At 40.3% G+C, this 21,144-nt stretch overlaps 1 protein-coding gene across 5 annotated transcripts in view; it reads right to left on the reverse strand.

The window, feature by feature from the left end:
- Window positions 1–21,144, reverse strand: part of NUBPL (NUBP iron-sulfur cluster assembly factor, mitochondrial) — a 164,797-nt gene that overhangs the window by 41,274 nt on the left and 102,379 nt on the right. For 4 of the 5 annotated variants that reach the window (XM_074996871.1, XM_074996876.1, XM_074996874.1 and 1 more), the window contains 2 exons: window positions 18,106–18,199; window positions 5,338–5,423 (listed from right to left, as the gene is read on the reverse strand). The exons of the other annotated variant lie outside the window; for it this stretch is intronic. In XM_074996871.1, coding sequence (XP_074852972.1) covers window positions 5,338–5,423; window positions 18,106–18,199 — 180 coding nt within the window. The remainder of the gene's footprint in view (window positions 1–5,337; window positions 5,424–18,105; window positions 18,200–21,144) is intronic. 5 annotated transcript variants of the gene reach the window in all.

Raw genomic sequence — 21,144 nt, forward strand, 5'->3', positions numbered from 1 at the left:
TATAAAGGGCCCATCAAAATCTACACAAAATCATCCGATAAGTATGTATCAATCTAATTTCACTCTAGCCTTTTGTGAGCTAAGCATCACAGTAAATTATTTGGCAAACCTAGTTCACAAAGAACATAGAAGCTAGTTTGAAGTAAACCCCTTTCAGAAATGGCACTCGCCGGTGGCATGGGAGAAAAAGATAACTGCATGGTATTCCATCAACTGAGACGACTGCTCACATGAGCAAAGGGGAGTTCCAGCAAGTTAAGGAACTGAGCAGGGGGTGGGTTGGATGGTGCCTATGTATCAGCATCATTCCTGGGAGCAACAAACTAACCCAAGGGCTACTGGGTAAGGGAAAAATCTTCCAGCAACTGGGCATGCACGCGCACTTCAACACTGGAATGCACACAAACAATCACTAGAAGAGGAACAGATAACTAAGTGATCCACCCCACGTCATGTGACTCATTCAATGTATAGTACTTTTACTGTGAACTTGTGAACTTTAGATTTTACACTGTAAATGTTAAATTTAAACATTAATTCAATGGAAAAATCTACAAGACTTTAATTGAAAGGTTCATAGAATAGTGACGACACAGTTGGAGTCAAAGTGGTTACATAGCCTAATTTTCCACCATTCACTGGAAGAAAGAAGAATAAAAAATATAAATACAAATATTAGAGGGGTAGCCGTATTGGTCTGTATCTGCAAAAAGAACAAGAAGTCGTGTGGTATCTTACAGACTAACAGATGTTTTTGGAGCATAAGCTTTCATGGGCAAAAACCCACTTCGTCAGATGCACGTAGTCATCTGCATAAACCTGACAAAGTGGGTCTTTGCCCACGAAAGCTTAACCTTCAAAAACACCGCTTAGTCTATAAAATGCCACAGGACTTCTCATTGTTAATATAATTACAGTGAAACATTTCAGCAAACTAAGAAGCTGCTTTTAACACATATCAGTGAAAGCATCTGAGGTTTGCCTCCATCTTAAATTTTCCTTATTCTAGCTAGTTACTGTAGGACATAGCAAATGTTTGAGATCATACAAAATTTGGAAACCTCAGTAATATCTATAGTTCATATCCTCACAGAAAACGATGATGACATTAACAATAATAAAGCTTAACGATACAACTAATGAGTAACTGTTTCTTGTACGCAAGTGAGGCAAGCATTTCAAGATGCCAGACTCTTCTTTTTCCTTAAAGATTTAATAATTCAGGACATGCACAAATGCTGTGGGAGAGAAGAGGGAGAGGAGAAATCAAATCAACAGTGTGCAAATGTCTTTTCATCATGTTACAATACATATTCCATATGTAGGTAAACACTAATGAACAAGACATGCCATGTACACTTTTTAGCCTAGAGTGCCATCAGTAATATGAGGGCATCTTCTTTTATTTTTGTTCAGTAGACTCCTGACTTGCACGCATATCAGGTTACCTGACTTTGAGTGGTGGGGAAACTGACCAGCTGCTGCGCTGGTCAGTTTCCCAGCTCCTCTCAGGCTGGCAGCCCAGAGAGGGAAAACTGCTCCAATGAGGGGTGGCAGCCTGACTCTTGCCACCCCGACAGGAGCAGGGAAACTGACCAGCACAGCAGTGAGAAGCAGCTCTCAGCTGCCTGCCCCTCACAGGAGACAGAAAATTGACTAGCAGAGTTTCCTGATCCCTGGGAGTGGTGGGGAGTGGGGAACCCAACTCCCCTACGCTAGTGGGAGCTAGAAAACTGACCAGTGCACCAGTTTTCAGTTTCAGTTTTCCAGCTCTCACAAACGCAAGGGCGCTAGGAGTCAAGCTGCCACCTACTTCCTGGCTCCTCCCAATTTGCACAAAATTTGAATTACATGAGGTTGCCCAGGAATGCAACCTTTGCGTAACTCGGGAGTCTACTGTATACAGGTTTATTTACAGGTACATATTAAATCTTATTCCCTGCAGCTATTGCTTCTAAATAGATCAACATGTTATAAGTTGACTGCCTGGCCACAGAATCTTTTAAAAAGTAAACAGAGAAGTTATAAATATTACATTCTCACAATGCCTTCATCTTAGGAGTTGAGTGCCAAAGCAGAGGCCTGAAAAGAGACTGACTGTGGATCTACTGAAGACTATCCAAAGGAGAATATCTGCGGTAAATCACCCCTTTTTTGCCTTTATGACACAGTCTCTATAGGACCACTTTGTTGAAGACAAGCTAGCAGTGACCGTTTTGAGGAGACTATATAATTAAATCAATGTTTAAATCACTGCTCTCCTAAAATTGGTGTGAAAAATGAAAATGAAATCTAAGATCACTGGAACTGGATAAAAACTGGTCAAGGCCTTTGCCTCAGACTTTTGGAAAGGACCCCATGTAGACGAGCCGCGTGTGATTAAAAGCGGCACTTTTGAAGTACTGTGGCTGCCATTATGCTAATGAGGCACTGCATATTCATTGCAGCTCCCCACTGGCATATCCCAAAGTGTCTCATTAGAATCCCACTTTCGAAAGAGGGGTGCTAGTGTAGATGTAGCTTTAGATTGTAAGATATTCTTAGAAAGGACTTCCTTGCTATGTACAGGTTCAGTTCCTTAAGCATCCTGGATGTCACTCTTAGAAGCTAAATAGTAACAAAGAGGAAGCCGTGCTAGTCTATACACTATCAAAACAAAAAGCAGTCAAGTAGCACTTTAAAGACTAGCAAAATGGTTTACTAGGTGAGCTTTCGTGGGACAGACCCAGTGGGTCTGTCCCACGAAAGCTCACCTAATAAACCATTTTGCTAGTCTTTGAAGTGCTACTTGACTGCTTTTTCTTAGAAGCTGTGGTGGTAAAAATAATACCAATGCCTTTGATATTGGTATTTGATAATACCAATGCCGTGCTACTAGCTCACCTAGTAAACCATTTTGCTAGTCTTTAAAGTGCTACTTGACTGCTTTTTCTTAGAAGCTGTGGTGGTAAAAACAATACCAATGCCTTTGATATTGGTATTTGATAATACCAATGCCGTGCTAGTCTATACACTATCAAAACAAAAAGCAGACCCACTGGGTCTGTCCCACGAAAGCTCACCTAAGTAAACCATTTTGCTAGTCTTTAAAGTGCTACTTGACTGCTTTTTCTTAGAAGCTGTGGTGGTAAAAATAATACCAATGCCTTTGATTCTTTTCTTCTTAAGGCAAGTAATTTATGTTTGAACAGTCTCATACAGCAGCTCTGTTAGGAATTCTCTATATTGCCTGTGCTTAGACTTACTTGGGAAACAATGGACTTAGCTTAAAAATCCCTATAGATATAGGCACCCATCCTATATTTGCATTACACAAGCTAACACTTTCAACTGTAACCATGAATTCAGAAAAAGAGGAAATTAGTTCTCAGTTCAAAGCTTCCAACCTAAATTTAGCAACAAGTGACCACTGGGCCTCATAATGGTCAAAAGTCATTCTTTTTCTGGGACACAATGTTTTGCCCTGCAATACTGACAAGCAGAATGAATTTATTCAAACACAATGATGGTGAATTACCTACGATCTAATGTAAACTTATTTGACACAAAGGGACAGGCATTTTCTGACATCTCCCCATGGAAGTTACAAATTCAGGGGATTTTAAAAGGGTACTCTAATTAAGCACTAGTAAAGACTACAGAGCCCCAGCAATTTTCTGCTGAGCTATAGGAGGAGGACCAGAAGTTTCATCTCCCAACACAGCCAGCAACTGCAATAAGGAATTTCAGAGGTAAGGGAGAAAACATGAGTTTCCACAGATGAGCTAATTTTTCATAACTGTTCTTTTGCTCAGGTGCATAGGTGCCAAAAAAAAGCACTGAACAGTTAATCTTCATTTGAGTGGAAAATTCCTTAGACTATGCTTTCTGGGAGAAGAATCACGTCCTCCCGTGTGTGTTTGTGCGTCAGCACTCACACTATTCTGACAGATGCCTCTGGACACTATTGAGAAATGAGTATTAAATAAAACAGCTCTACGCATAATGGATTATTGGATTCATCTTAGAACAGCTAATAACTAAGGAGGAGGGCACAAACTTTAAGAGAGCCCTTGGATTTGTCACATTTCCCATTGGGACCAGCCGGAAGGTGATCACAGCAGTCTGAAAGCTGCTCCATGCCACTAAACACGTCCTCATCATGTCAAGCAGTAACAAGCTTGTGATAAGGTGTCCACCGCACACAAATGACAGCAGGTCGTTAAAACAATTAACCTGATAAGCTGCATTGGGGAAGATCTAGGGACTAAAGGCAAAATGATGATGAATCTCAGCTGGATGGTGATAGGCTGAGCTTGGATAAAGACAGCAAACTGAGACCAAGCTGCAGGGAAAAAGTTTGCAGTCACTCCCTGAAAGAAGAGAAGGATGTCTCATGGTACAGAGTCATAAAGAAAAGAAGCCTACAGTTACTTTCCAGGAGAAAGTTTGGATCGGTAAACCCACGGACATAACAGAAGATAAAGAAGGGAAACAAGAAGGAGTCCAGAGAAACAGTGACAAGGTCTTGGAGCAAACAAACTATAGTTACTGAACAGAGTGTACCTGGACTGAAATCTGGAGTAATGGGTGGGCCTGGGTTACCCTACCAGAGACTGGGTAAGTGGAATAGGATGTGGTCTTGGAGCAGAACACTGTCTGCAAAAGGAGAAAACTACACAGGGGCCTGATTCCAGTGCTGAGTCATGAAGAGGGAGCACCGTCAGTCCTAGAAAGCAGGAGCGTACATGTTAAGAGCTGTCAGAAGGAGGGGGATCAGACACAGCCACAAAGAGGTGCTCAGTGATGAGTAAATCCCGTGACAGGACTAACAACTGACATGATTTATTTGTAATTGTAGTTTTAGTTTTCTGGAAATGGTTCACAAGCCTGAGCCCGGTTTTACTCTAGCTCTAAAACTAAAAACATATTCCAATTTGGAGTGTATCTTCTCTAATGAACAACATGAAACTCCCAAGGGAAAATATATATTTGTTCAAACCACTACCTAATCATCAGCAAAGGAATATGGTACATGAAGAGAGAGGATAAATAATGGACATGGAAGGCTGATTTATAATCCAGGCTATTTGGGACTATCAGGTCATTTTATTTTAGAACATAAAACAGTATTGTGCCCTCAGTTAAATTCTAAAACTAGTTCTTTCCATCATCCTGTTTAGGCAAACAAGCAGGTTTCTGCTTTTCTGTAACATAGCATAGAGAAAGTTTTTAAGTGTTTTATTCAAGTACAATTTGTGAAATTTCATAGTTCACTTGAAAAGTTCACCTGCCTCCACAATTAAGAAACATTTCACCTTTTGGAAGAATTCAACTTATTTCTTGCTAAATGCTTACAGGCACATGGACTTTTCGAAACATCTCAGCTCCTTTGTGTGCATCAATTAAAGCAATATCTTGTGGTGTGGAAACAATCACTGCCCCTGGGAAAAGGAAACATGAAACTGTGTTAAAAACCTATACTGTAAATTATACTACCACACTTGTTTTGGAGTACTTTACTTCCCTGGAGGAAAGAGTTGCTTCTTTATATTCTTAAAATATGTTAAAATGATACTGAAGAATTTAGCTATAGATAATAAATGACTGGAATTGAAGAACTCGGATTACAGTATGGAGAGCTAAAAACACATTATATGTTTTATAATATTTATTTTTCCATGTAAATATTTATTTTTCTATGTAAACAACTGCAGTTGCTATATTATTGGGAGAGACAGGGAGTGGTAGAATGGAAGAGAGATTCTTCATGAGACAGTGTGGTCATAAAAATGAGATCCACTGTATGACAGTTTGAGAACTTTTGGATTAACAATAGAAATGGGCTATCTTCAAGTCATAATGCAGACAGTCTGTAGCCAGCCCACAGACTTTGTGGAAGAGTTATGCCAGTTGACACAAGTGATCCAGGGGCATAAGCCTACAACCTCTATACTAGGAATAGCTGAGTATTTTAAGTTCCATTTTTATATGAACAAGACTGCTTGCATGATCGAGAACCTGTACATTTTAGCCCCTGGGTTTGCAAGTAGTGAAGAGTGACTGACTAACTGTTCATGGATGAATTTAGGCTACTCAAAATCTGTCTCCAAGGTACTTGAATTAACAGTGGAAACACTGGCTACCAGTAAGAAACTTAAATACCCACTAGAGCCTAGTAATAGGATTTTCCTGGGAGTACAATTTAAAGCATTTTGCAGAAGTGGTTATCAAGGTTGCTGCTTACAATGCTATACTGTCCTTTCATTAACAGATTTCACAATAATGTTGCAAATAACACTTTTTGAATTCATTTTCAACAGTAATTCCTGTGTTGCACAAATGCTTTAGGGTAAGATGCACTACAATGAAAGTTTATATTAAGAATGTCCTGGTGACTTCCTTACTCTCAGAAGAAGAATGTAGTGTGAAAGATCCCCATTTTGGGGGATTTTTACACAGCTAAATCAAGCCTGAAGATTGGAAAACTAGAAGAAAATGTTTTTGGAAATGAAATTGACTACAGCACTTTTTAAATTAAAACACAGTGAATGACAGAAGTTTATAGGGATGCAGAAAAAATACACTTGATGGAACTCCCATTTAAAATTTACTAAAAATTAACAGAAAAAAATTAACAATCCCTTGAGAGAATCCATTCACCATTATTTCCAGAGCAGTTTAGCTAGGTGACAATATTCTATCAGTAACCCAGTCTGCTTTTTAACATCTATGTCTGGCTAGACCAGGGAGTATCACAACCAATTTTTGGTGGCCTCACAATGCAGCTATCAACGTGTGCTGGTGGCTGCTTTGACAATTTTTCTTGAAATACCTCATGAACTTTAGGGAAACCGAACATGTGCACTTGCTTGTCCAGATCATTGCAATTTATTTATGGAAGTTTTTGCAGATTCAATAATAAAAACACTTAGATGATTTTTTATGTTATATATTTTAAATTATCTTCATACTTGATGAGTGGTAGCCAATGAAAATAAATGTACAGGACATAAACCGAATATAAACACAGATAAGAAACTTAGCATACTTTGATTTTTTTTCTGTTTGTTAGTTAATCAGTCTGTTGTTGTGAAAAGAATATTTGCATATTTGCTAATAACACTTTTCCCAACAGACTTACTCAGCCCTGGCATGCTGTGGGGATAAACTAAGCCCAAGGTGAGGAATCCAGTAAGGAGGCAGGTTTCCCAGAGACGATGGCAGGCTGAAGAAGGCAGCAGGAGGTCAAGGTGGCAGCAGGGGGGTGAATCCAGGCACAGAGCCCCAAACCCTGTGGCTGGGGGACATAGACCATCACCAAACAGCCAGAGCCTGCTTACCTATCACTTGGGAAGCCTGAAGTTCAAGCCCCACCATCCCTGGGAAGGTGGGGAACTTATTCTGGTTGCCTGCTTCAACATTGTTTCTAGCTCAAAAAGAAGGTGGGGACCAGACACAGCAGGCAGCCCAGAGGGAGGAGCAGCTGCTTTGCTCCCCTGCCCAGAAACACCCTCCATAATCACCACCCTGGAGGCTGTGGCCATAAGAAACCCTCCGGTGGCCACATTTGAGAAACACTAAGCTAGATGCTTGTGACCTTAGCTTTCGGATGCAGGTCATGACAGCATTACACAGGGACTTGTTGTGTCAACACTAGACTACTGCAACACCTAATGCGTGGCACTAAGCCTTAAAACATTCAGACTAAAACTGAGGTAGAATGCAACAGCTTGCTTACTGAGTGGGACAACATGTCAGGAGCACTGGACAACTGAACTCTGGGATCAATGCTAGTTGCCTACTGGTACCATGTAGAGTTTAAGCTGTTAATTATGACCTATAAAGTCCTTAACTTCCTCAGAGCTTCCTGCTTGAGAATTTGCCACAGGGACAATCTACAGAGATCTCAAGGTGGATCCCACCTTATTAAAAGAAAGGAGGCTGCTAGCAGGGCATTTTTAATTGGATTTCCTAAACTCTGAAACTTGGTCCCCCTCGGTGCCAAATTTGCACCACTATGGACATACTGGGGGTGGAGGGGGAAGACATCTGTTCAGCAGGATTTTTGGGCATGTCCAAGAGTATGTTCCTGAAATGATAATGGAGAAGAAAGGAGCTTTTTTTCTGAGGTGGCTAACTGGTTGAGTTCTTGTCTGATTGACTCTTTTCAAACTGTGGTAATTATGTCATGATATTAATAAGTGTAAGGGCACCAAAGGATTCACACAGGAATCGTTTTTGTTACCTATAACAAAATATATAAATTAAGTAGCTGCTGCCTCAGAGGATCTGCACAGTACTCCCCTTCCTGAATGATCTACTCCTGCCTTTTTTCTGCCCTGTCACACTCCACTAACCATACAGTCTTGACTGTTCACTTGCCTGACTACCTTCAGATTAAATCACAATCCAAACATTCCCCTTGGATGGACTATCATGCTTTTAAAAAGGCACCACTTCTGGGAGATTGAATGAATGATGAAATTGTGGCGAATGAGGACTAATTTTCCCACAAGAGCACACGTTTGTTTTGAAAAAGAGACACAGCACAAAGATATCAGCTTCAATTACCTCCAAACACTAACCTAATCCACAGCATGCTTTAAAACTGCAGTGTCCAATATGTTCGCTATTTGCCACGTGTGACGAATAGGACACTGCATTTTGGTGATTCTGGCTCCTACTGAGAGCAGCACCTGGGGAGTGTCATCCACAACTCTGTGCATGCTCCCCACCACTTAGTTGGAGAAGCACGTGGTGGCTCCGACGGCAGCCCTGGTGGCTCAGGTGAATCGCTGGCATTGAATTAGAACAGGAGGGCTAGGGGTGCCTGGCTCTGGGGTACAGCATTCAGTTACAGTGGGGGGAACTGGGGGTGGTTGGCTCTGGGGGAGAGGGAGGGCTTTTATTTTAGTATAAATAAATATCTACCAATATTCTTATTCTATTTAATAAAGTTTTGTCTAATATAATGTGGTGAATATGGAAAGATGACAACCGTAAGTGTGGCAAGCTTCAAACTCCTATTGGGCACTGCTGTTTTAAAGCATCTATTTTCTCACTCTCTAGGGAAACAACTAGCCATAATGATGTAGTACTATTAACCATACGGATTTCTCTCACATTTTGTAACTGTCAAACCAATGGCACCCATGTTTTATCTTCCCATACGTAATAACTGGTCTACAAACATAGCCTTCCCAGCTAACCTAGTACTTATTACACATTTACATCTTTGTTGCTAAAGCCTGGAGAGAACCCCAGATAGCAAATATAGTACTCTGTAAGGCTTTTCCCAATACGCTGATATTATTTTCCAGGACTGAAAAAGTTCATAAGTTTCACTGCATATATTATCACTTCAACAAGCACCTGACCTATGTGTTAAATCAATCTGTATGGATGAAAAAGATGCATTTAAATCTATACTTTAAAAAGTTGAGATATTCATGCACGAAACAGTACTAGAATTTCAATTTATAATGTCTGCAGTGAACAAGGGGCTCACATGGAAATACTAGGTTTGGCCAAAAATTAGATAACCCAGGATAATTATCTGCATTCTTCAACAATCAGTTAAAATATTTTTGACAACAGAAATAAATTGTTAATATGAATTATGTCTTAATGAATAAAACAAAAAATGTTATTCAGCCACACCAATAAGGATTATAGACCTATCCTCTATTTAAACCGACCTATAACTATAAATATTTTTAAGTGCAGTTATATAAAAACTAGAATGCACATAGAGGAGACAGCATGATATTGACACAAAACCACACGGATGTCTGAATCAACCTGCAATAATCTTACACAATGAATCTGACTTTTTAAAAACCAACCAACCAGCCTTCTGCAAATGGGCCCACAAAAACCTGACAAAAATGCTGCCTCTCATTAGTGAGGAAGACTGAAGGAGTGAACATAAAGAACAGACAAAAAAAGAAAAAGAAAAAGAAAAAGAAAAATTAAGAAAAACAACCACCATGCTCCTTTAAGCAGGGCAGTATTTGACCGGTTGGTTGAAGAGAAAACTGCTCCGAAAGGGGTCAGCATGGTTACTGATTTATCTACTAGAAATGCAAGATTTAAAAAGGGGCAGCCCTACACCTGAAGCCTCCCTTTTACACAGAGCAGGCTGGAGCATGACACAGCCTCCCTGCCTTTTAGAGGGTAAAATAACAGATTTTATTTGGGGCTGGGAAGGAATTTTTCACTGACCACTGCAACTGACGTGGGTGCAGTTTTGATTTTTTTTACCTACCCCACAGTGGGTTCAGGAAGGACTCTATGCATCTCATGAAGGGTGGCAGGCTATCTGTTGCAATTCATTATTTAAGTGCATCACAGATGTCCATTGCAGGTACTCCAGAGGGAAGGAATACAGTGACTGGATAAGAACATAAGAATGGCCATACTGAGTCAGACCAAAGTTACATAGCTCAGTATTCTGTCTTCTGACAATGGCCAATGCCAGGTGCTCCATAGGGAATGGCAGAACAGGTAATCATCTAAACTGACCCAGGGAAATGCAATAAAATTGCTTATTGGCAAACAGATTAGTGGCAGAAGAAAAGAGTTCTTGACAAACAAAGACATAGATCAGTTTTACCTAGCCACACCTTGATAAACAGTTTTGCTGAAAAGTTACTGATAGTATAAGGAACTTTATAGAAGGTTAAAGAATCATGCTAAACTGTGATAAGAACCACAATGGTTTCCTAATCACCACCCCTTTAAATAAACAGTAACAGACACACACAACTACCAGCATTTGCTCCCATTAGCCAAAAGAATAAGAAGATTATTTTTGTCAGTAATATCAGATGTGTGTCAGAGTTAAAAAATGTATTTTAAATGTATGCAAAAATCTCCAACAGTGGAGATTCCACAACCTCCCCAGGAAATTAATTCCTATGCTCAATCAGCCTGACAGTTAGGAAACTTTTCCTAATGTCCAATCTAAACATACCTTGCTGCAGTTTGAGCCTATTGATTCTTGTCCTACCCTCAGAGTTCAAGGAGAATAAAATTTCTTCCTCCTCCTTGTGACAGCCTTTTAAGTACTTGAAAGTGGTTATGTCACTTTTCGGTCTTCTCTTCTCCAAACTAAATAAACCTAACTCTTTCAATAGTCCCTCATAAATCATGATTTTTCAGACATTTAATCATTTCTCCAATTCCTCCACATCTTGTTTGAAATGTGGTGTCCAGAAATGGACAAAATACTCCAGTTGACGCCTGAACCCTGCAAAGTAGAGTGGAAGAATTACTTCTTGTGTCTTACTTATAACACTCCTGCTAATGCACCCCAGAATTAAGTCTGTTTTATTTTGCAGCTGTGTCACACTGTTGACTAATACTGAGCTTGTGGTCCCTGAGGACACATAGATCCCATTCAACAGCACCCCATCTTAGATAATCATTTCTCATGGGGTGTGTGAAACTGACTGTTCCTTCCCAAGTGGAGTACTTTGCATTTGTCCTTATTGAATTTCATCCTACTTAACTCAGACCATTTCTCCAGTTTGTCCAGATCCTTTTGAATTATAACCCTAACCTCCAAAATACTTGCAACCCCTCCCAGCTTGGTTTCATCCATAAATTTATAAGCTTTATACCACTATCTAAATTGTTAATGAACATATTGAATAGAACTAGTCCCATAACTGATCTCATTTTTATGCCCTTCCAGTATGACTGTGAACCGTCGATAACTACTCTCTGCGAATGGTTGTACAAACAGTTATGCATCCACCTTACAGGAGTCCCATCTACATTGTATTTCCCTAGGTTACTGATACGAAGATCATGCAAGACTGTACCAAAAGCCTTAATAAAGTCTATGTATACCACACCTACCACTTCCTCCTTATCCACAAGGCTTGTTATCCTAACAAAGAAAGCTATCAGGATAGCTTGACATGATTTGTTCTTTACAAATCCATGCTGACTGTTAATTATCACCTTATCTTCCAGACATTTGCAAATAGATTCCTTAATTATTTGATATATTATCTTACTTGGCACAGAAGTTAAATGGATTCCTTAATTATTTGATACATTACCACATTTTATTCCTTGGCACAGAAGTTAAACTCACTGGTCTATAGTTTCCTGGGTTGTCCTTATTTCCTTTTTTATAGATGGGCACTATATTTGTCCTTTTCCAGTCTTCTGGAATCACTGATGACTTCCTTGATTTTTCAAGATGATAACTAATGGCTCAGATACCTCCTCAATCAGCTCCTTCAGTATGAGGAGAGGGAAAACAGGAGAACAGGAGGAAGCTCCATAAATCACCAGACCAATGACAAGCCAAGGAACTATAACTCTAATCAATCCTTGTCTGTATTCACTTTCAGCAGAAGAACAATAAGCTTCCTATTATACTGTATTTCAATCAGACTTGAATCAACCTCAAAAAACACTTCCTACAAAAATGACTACTGGGAATGACAAATGAGATCTGCCGCTGTGTATTGCCAAACCTAACTTGAGAAAACTAGGAATGAAAACATAAAAACTTGAGTGAATATTGTGATTAACGCCGTCTTATGCCCCAACTCCTTCTATGCTAAAATAAAGCTCAGACATTTCAAAGTTTAGGCTTAAATGCCAGTTTTAAGTCAGTCCAGTATTCAAGTCACCAAGAGTTATGAAAGCTCAATTTCAGAAGAGGATACTCTATCATCAGTTACCACCAGCTTTAACGAGTACTGAGAGAGAGAAATAAGTCAATTTTTCAACATTTTTGTTTATTTAGCAACTCTGAAGAAGGCCTGAATATTTTTGCTGTTTCTTTTAAAAAAAAAAAAAAAAAGCGGAGAAGGGAATTAAAACACATGAGAAAAGAAAAGTATACTTTTTTTTTTTTTTTTTTTTTTGAAAAAGCCTCCTTAGACACGTGAACAGTAACTAGTTTTATGAAGGTCATAAGAACAGTGGAAGTGAAATCTGATTAACACAGGATAAATAATTTTCATATTAACTGTTTAAACAGTGCTTTTGAATATCCAATCTGCGACATTAAATGTAGCTCTTTACTTTGGCATAATTGCTGCAACAGACAGGAGAAAAGAGCACTTTCCTGTTTACACCTGCTTAGCTCAAAGGACTGGCAAATACAGTTGGAAGAATCCTTTGGTGTTACAGTTAATACCCTTACTTTGTCAACTAGTCGTGTATAGCAGTGGTGGGCAACATCCGTCCTGTGGACCACATGCATCCGACTGGGACTCCATCTGCAGCCCACAAACCCCCTTTCTGACCCACTCCCCCATGTGCCTCTCAGGCACTGCAGTCCCGCTAATCAGCTGTTCAAGCTCTGGGAGAGAGGAGGAGAAGCAGGGACAGAGTCCAAATCCAGCAATTTGTGGGGCTCCAAAAGTACTGGGAGGGAGAGGGAGGAGTAGGAAGTCCAGTGCCCTAGTGTAAAAGAGGCACTTGGGGAAGGTGGAGAGAGAGGGCATCCACAGATGGAACCCCAGTTGGTTGTGGACTACTGTGGCCCTCCAATGAAAGATAGCCACTCACCCTCTATTTGTGGTTGCCCATAGCTGGTGTACAGAGCTTCCAGTGCACAGGGATGGGACTTTATATATAGTAAATTGAACCTAAGTAATTAAACAGATTATAATTCACATCTATAGTTATTTCAGTTGAAGTCTGTGTGTGGACATACTTGTTCCAAATAGAAGTGCTCTATTTCAAAATAACTTAATTCAGTAAAAACAAAAATAAATAAATGAACTTTTTTTTCTAAATAAGGTAATTAATAATACAAAAACCCATAGATTCTCAACAGGCTTTTCTCCCTCTATGTACTGGAGTTCCAACCAATCATAGTGCTCTCTTACATACAGTGCAACTCCCTCCTCCTTTTCTCCCTTGCCTGTTCTTCCTGAACACTTTATACCCTTTCATGACAGTGCTCCACTCATCCGAGTCATCCCACCAAGTCTCTGTTATCCCAATCAAGTCATAGTTCTTGGACTGGGCCACGGCTTCTAATTCCTCCTGCTTGTTACCCAGGCTTCTGGCATTGGTGTACAAACACCTTAGATAACCAGTCGATCTCTCTGCCCTCTCTACTCGAACCAGGGGTCTACTTTTGCATTTCTTCCCAGGCTCCAAGTTCCTTTTTCCCCTCAGGGTTTTGGTCACCATCCCTAGCAAACCTAGTTTAAAGCTCTCCTCCCTAAGTTTGCAAGCCTACTTGCAAAAATGCTCCTTCCTCTCTTGGTTAGGTGGACCCCATCTCTTCCCAATAATCCTTGTGCCCGGAACAGCATCCCATGATTGAAGAATACAAAGCCCTCTCTCCAACACTACCTGCATAACCATGCATTTACTTCCTCAATTTGACCGTCCCTACCTAGCCCTTTCCCTTTGACAGGAAAGATGGACAAGAACACCACCTGTGCTCCAAATTCTTTGACCCTTCTTCCCAGCACCACATAATCTGCAGTAACTCGCTCAAGGTTATTCTTGGCCGTATCATTAGCTCCCACATGCAGAAATAGGAAGGGGGAGTATTCTGAAGGCCTGAGCAGTTCCGTAAGGCTCTCAGTCACATCCTGAATTAGAGCTCCCAGTAAACAGCACACCCCATGAGATTCCAGGTCTGGTCGGCAGATGGATGGCTCAGTCCCTCTTCGGAGGGAGTCCCCAACCACCACCACCACATGTCTTTTTCTTATGTGGGTGCTGGTCATTGAACTCCCCCTCTAGGACTACACATCCCATGCCTTGCAGTAGTAGTAGTTCCCTTCTGATTTTTTACCTGTAAGGTTCCTTCCAAAGCGTTCACCAATGTAGAACTGGTGGAGAGAGCCCGAAAGCCATTACTTATCTCTATATTGATGGGGGACTCGTGTACTGGTCTACTTTTTCTTCTAGAAGTTACATGCTGCCAGTTCTCTGCTTCACCCCTTACTGCCCTCCCTGGTTCTTCCGCCTGCCGTGCTTGCAAGATTAAACACTCCCTTCTGTTAAGGAAATCTTCATCCTCCCTGATTGAGCATAGGGTCAACACTTGAGCCTCCAGTCGTCTAATTTTTTCTTCTAAAATGGAGAACAGCTTGCACTTAGTGCAGACAAAATCCATTCTGTCCTCAGGGAGGAAGACAAACATGGCACATACCGAGCAGGTAACAACAGCAGACCTGTCACTATCCATGCCTGCCATCCTAGAACAGGGATTTAAAAGAAAGGCAAAGGTCCCTGGTCCCTTCCACTCCCTTCCAGACTCCCTCTCTTTGCAGTCCCTTGCCTCAAAGTCCCTCCCCTTACTGAGGCTCAGCCAATCAGCAGAGGCTTCTAGATATCAAGCTTATTTAGAAGCCAACAGTTTCCAGCTGCCAGTCCCAGTCCAGCCCATCCTCTGTGGGGGGAAGTGGGGCCAGGAGGAGGAAAAAAAACAAAAAAAAAACCACATACACACACACCACAGAGCAGAAAAACACCACAGCCACAGCCAGAAAGCCCCAAACACAACACACACCCAGACAGCCTCTTACTTAAGACTCCTGTTTTTGCTTCTCCTTTACCTGGAGAACTCCCTCTCTAACTCCCTGTTCGCAAGCTCACTGTTTGCTTGGACACTGCTTTATAAAGCCCTGAACTGCCTCAAAATCCCTCCCCTTACTGAGGCTCAGCAAATCAGCAGAGGCTTCTAGATATCAAGCTTATTTAGAAGCCAACAGTTTCCAGCTGCCAGTCCCAGTCCACCCTTCATGGGGTGGGAGGCAAACACCACACGACAGAGCAGAAAAGTTGACAAGTGTTTTTGTTAGAAAGAACAGCCATGTAGTAGACAGCTTTAGAAGTGTTCCATGCAATTTTATGTTTATTAGCTCTTTTAAGAGCCTTCGGCACAAGTGAAATAACCATCAAAAACTTAATATTTCATACTATTAGTTTGATTTACTATGCTTAAAAAGAAAAGCAGGAAGGAAAGAAGGAGCACCAAAGGAAATGGATGTATGTATGCATATGTGAGCTCATCTGTTTGTAACTTTTACTGTCAGCAGAGTAAAAGTGTTACAAGATACTACCATATTATTTTCCTTAGATTGAGGTAGCAGCAAAAGTATCTAACAACTGCCATTAACACTGAGTTACTGTATCTTCCTGGTAAAATAATTTAAAATTCCATTGCCTCTTTCTGACTGCAAATACTAACAGCAGAATGTAACCTATCACTGAAATCAGTGTCTGAACAGTGGAAGACAGCTAATACAATACTGCCTTTTTAAAAAAGCCCCAGAGACGCTCTTGACAATTACTGGTCAGTAAGTCTTAACTTCAATACCAGACAAATGTGTTGAAGCTGTAGTAAAGAATAGAATTATCAGAAACAAGTGAGCATGATTTGTGTGAGAAGACTCAAAATGATGTTTCTGTAGGACACGCTTATCAGTCTATTAGAATTCTTTGAGGAAGTCAACAAGCACATGGCGAAGGATTATCTAGTTGTTAAGGTATACTTGGACTTTTGTGAACTTCCCTAACATAATAGAAGAATAAGGAGTTACCCAATGACTTTAACAGGCAGCAGGTTTAAAACAAGTACTTCTTCACACAATGCACAGTCAACCTTTGGAACTCCTTGCCAGCAGATATTGGGAAGGCCAGAAGTATAACTGGGTTCAAAATCAAGTAAGATAAGTTCACAGAGGATAGGTCCATCAATGGCTGTTAGCCAAGATGGTCAGGGATGCCACTCTATGCTCTGGGTATCCCTAAAACTCTGACTGCTGGAAGCTGGGACTGGATGATGGCCAATGGCACGCTGAATAATTACCTTGTTCTATTCCTTTTGGAGCATCTGGTACCAGCCAGTGTCTGAAGAGAGGATGCTGGACTATATGAATCACTGGCCATTCTTATATTTTTCTGTTTTAAAATCCTGTTGGTCATTTTGTTTGCTCCTGACAGTGGTCTCTATCATAAGCATATTAGATGGACAAAACTACTACAACTTATTTGAGGCCTGATCCTGTCAAGAATGCCTCTGCCTTTTGAAAGGTAGACTCTTTAACTTCCATTGCTGTCAATGAGATTTGTGGACCTCGGTATGTCATAGAATTGAGACATATTCTGTACAAGTTTCCAGCAAAACTTCAAATTCAGAACACCGAAGAAAGAAAGATCCATTAGCACAGGGATGCACAAACTGGGGGCGTGAAATTTCAAAATGGGGGCGGGGCACAGCAATTGGCTTCCACCACCACCCACCACAGGGGCCCTTCTTTGCCTCCCACAGCTTCTCTCCGGTCATCTGCCCTGTTGTTTCAGTCTCTGGAATGAGTCAAGGCTTTTTTTTATTTTAAGTACAGTGCAATTATGTTGCTCTTTTGTGCTATTCTTTTGTTCCCTTTAAAGAACTATGCAGGAGGGCTGGAAAAGGAGGGTGGGTTGGCTCTTTAAACAGAAGGAAGTTGTATTTTGTAGTTTCTTTTCCCCCACAACCTGGAGCATAGGTTGGGCTCTTGAAGAACAGTAAGATAAAAATCTACCTGGCACTGCTGGAGGTGGGAGGGCACTTTACACAGAGTGAATTTCCACTGGTTTGGATTTTATTACACAGGTTGGGGGCCCCCAGCTAGCTGTAGGGACTAAAAGGGAGACCCTAAGGTAAAAAAGTTTGCTCACCCTTGTATTAGCATGTTAAAGCACTGTACAGTTTGCCTGGATAAGCTTTGAGCATTAAGAAGATTGCTTGACTTGTAACTTAAAAACAAACATACAAATAACAAGGTAAACTTTTGAAATTACATTAGCATTCATGTGCCAAAATGGAAAAAGTGACAAGAAACATATTTTTTTAAAATTTACTCTGCCTCCATCAATTTATAATGAAATTGCTTTTTCCCAGAACATTGATTTGTTCAACTTTTCTATCTTTGAATGCTTGTTAACTTTAAAAATAAAATTCTAACTACTGAAATTTTAAAGACTGCTGTTTCTGTTTTTCATTGGCATTCAGAGAATAATTTCATCTTATGTTTCTACACATTTCTAGTATTTTCAACTGTCATTTTCTAAAAGATTTTTCTATTGCTATGAAGACTTAAACAAACTGACATCTCTGAAAGAGTCAAACTAAATGTGTACCTGTAACTGGAATATTCTGCGAGACTGATAACTGTACATCTCCTGTTCCAGGTGGCATGTCTATTACTAAGTAGTCCAGTTGACCCCAGTCTACCTAAAAAAGATGGCATACGCATGAACTAAAGAAGAGTTGCACCTTCTGGGAAATACATCCTGAAATTAAACTTGATACAATAAAGGCACTGATATTACACCTCAGGCGACTGATATTTTTAAGCCCTTTGAGCAAGGAATCAAGACAGATTTTCCAAACAATTTGTAAATTTGATGGCTACTTGAAGTGATGACCATCATTCTTAAGAAGGGCAAAGCTGTGATCTTCTTTGACATCTTTCCCATAAAGCGTAATCACAATCTCATTATTTTAACTTATGCCAGAAATGTTGAGTCATGCAACGGGGGGTCATAAGAAAGTGATATATAAATCTCAACTCAAACTATTAGTTCTTGTAATAGTATTCTTTACCAATTATTTTCTTTAATTTTAAAACAATTATTTTCATGTTTATAACCTCTTATTTTAAACTATGCATAAACTACTTAACTTATCTCTGATTTATTTCAGTTACATGCATAAAGAGTTAGCAATATATTTTTTACTACAGGAAAAATAACAGTGAAGTATTTGTTAACGAAATCAGAGAAGACAATTATACAGATTTAGCATATACCTAAGAAACACAAAGAATATATAGATTAGATTAGATCTGGTGCCTAATAATGCACCCAGATGCAGAGGAGCCCTAGATTGCCTACTTCTGATGGGGACTGTTAGTAGTCTGGTGGCCTATGTGACAGTGATCTCTAAGACATTGGACAGATCTATATTACACACTCTTGCCAGTTCACACTTACTCAAATTCAATATCTTAACACTTGCCTCAACAGAGAGAGCAATTATCACATGCATTACAAGGACTGTTTCTCTTCCTTTGGCATTCATAATCATCTTAGACAAGACACTTAGTATCTCTCCCCCTCACCTGCCCCTTCAGTTCCATGCATCTGATTTCTCAGTTTTTATTTCACTGGTTTGGACCTGTGTGCTACATAACTGTCAGTTTGTACTGGAAATGCTATTGATCTAAAGAAGTGGCTCTGTCCCACAAAAGCTCATCACCTAATAAATTACTTTGTTAGTCTTTAAAGTGCTACATGACTGCTGGTTTGTTTTGTTGGAACACAGACTAACACAGCTACCTCTCTGGGTCTATGCCAGTATACCTTATTATTTTGCTTGTGGGGAGGCTTGAATAAGCTACACAGCATAAGTTCAGTTTTGGCAATATCACCGCCATCCACACATGGCGCACTCCTACCTAGTGTAATCTTTGTGTTAACAGGAGGGTAAATGAAGGCAATGTCTCAAACAGAACCTTCTAGACAAGGGCAAAGGTGTGGTAACATTCAGCAAGTCTGATATATTATAGGTGGAACAGATTCAATGTATGAGAGCAGGCCAAGCAGGCAGCTTGTGTTTTCACAATGCCTGGCCTAAACTCAGATTTTGCCTTTGCAAAGAGCAGATGTTATACATCCTGTAAGAGCAGAGTACCAGTACATGTGTTACTGGCATGCTGAGGCAACACTCAAAGAAGAACTTTGGGCAAAGATGCAACAAAGTGGGTCTTTATGAATGAAAGCTTATGCTCCAATACATCTGTTAGTCTATGAGGCGCCACAGGACTTGTAGTTGTTTTTGAAGATACAGACTAACACGGCTACCCCTCTGATCCTTATCACTCAAAGAATGAGGTGTTAGAACTAGTTGTGGAAGGGACACATATCTTAACTTTGTATTGCCTGGTATATGTCTGGGCCAGGAAAGGGACTCAGATACGGTCCTCCCAGGTTCCAGTGCAACTATTCTCTCTCATTGTTCATAACTTACATGTTTTAAACTATCCATAAACTGCTTTAACAAACAGTGGGTATGGAGAGGAATACACCCCTCCCTTTCCCCAGATGGACAACACCTTTCCAATCTCGGTTCCCAGGGGTACCAAGGAGATAGCTCAGTCCCCCTCCAAGAGAGGCATGCTCCCCCAGATGTAGGCACACATGAGAGGGGGTAATGTGGACCTGACAGACTTCACTACCCCGATATTTTCCCCCAATCACTCTCCCTAATTGCTATGGCCTGAGCACCCACCATAACTTCTCCTCTCTATCATCCAGCCCCATCTATCTGCCTATCCCTATTCCTACCCATTTATCTGCAGGGTGGGGGAATAGATTAGGGGACGATCTCCTGGCTTACACCCCAAACAGTACTACTACAAATTCCTACATTTTCCCTATCCACTCCAACCTCCTATACTCCCTAGAGCTGCAATAAAAACATTATAAGCTCCCAGAACTGTCATGAGCTCTTTATATTAGGAGACTACATCAAGAAACCTTTGCCTTTAAGCATATTCAGTCCCACTGTTCTTAGAAAACAATTACATTATCCTGTCTTTCATTTTCCCTCCAGTTAATCAATGCTAATTGATTAATCAATGCTGGTGCTCTGCTACAATATTTCCCCAGGTGGAAAAAAGTGGCAACATGCCCAGTAATCACACTCTCATATCCACACCAGGCATGTATAGTTTATTATCTTTCAGAAAATAGCTAGAACCTTTTCTAAATTAGCTGTACAAATCAGCAGAGTAAAGTTCCCAAAACAGAGGTGAATAGTGATAACATTCCTTCATATCATATACTTTTAAAACGAAAAAGGCAAGACATAAAAGAATGAATGAATGTAACAAAGAAACCTGAACTTATAGATGAATACATTGCAAAAATATTCCTTCATTTTGACCTAAGTATATGAGTTACAATTTCCCGACAATCTTTCAGCTATCCTGCACTCTAGTGAGTAAGTGAATATTGCTAACCATTTTGGAAGCTGTACTTCAGAGAGCAATTTCTTACTATTCTTCAGTCAGGCACCTTAGTGTAGTTTTTACTACAACCATTTTTTCATGTTTAAAGTATTTCTTTTGAACGGCATATTCCTGAAGATATTTTCATGGACAGATTTAACTATTA

The sequence above is a fragment of the Carettochelys insculpta genome, chromosome 6, assembly GCF_033958435.1.
Source record: "Carettochelys insculpta isolate YL-2023 chromosome 6, ASM3395843v1, whole genome shotgun sequence".
Taxonomy (NCBI): Eukaryota; Metazoa; Chordata; order Testudines; family Carettochelyidae; genus Carettochelys; species Carettochelys insculpta.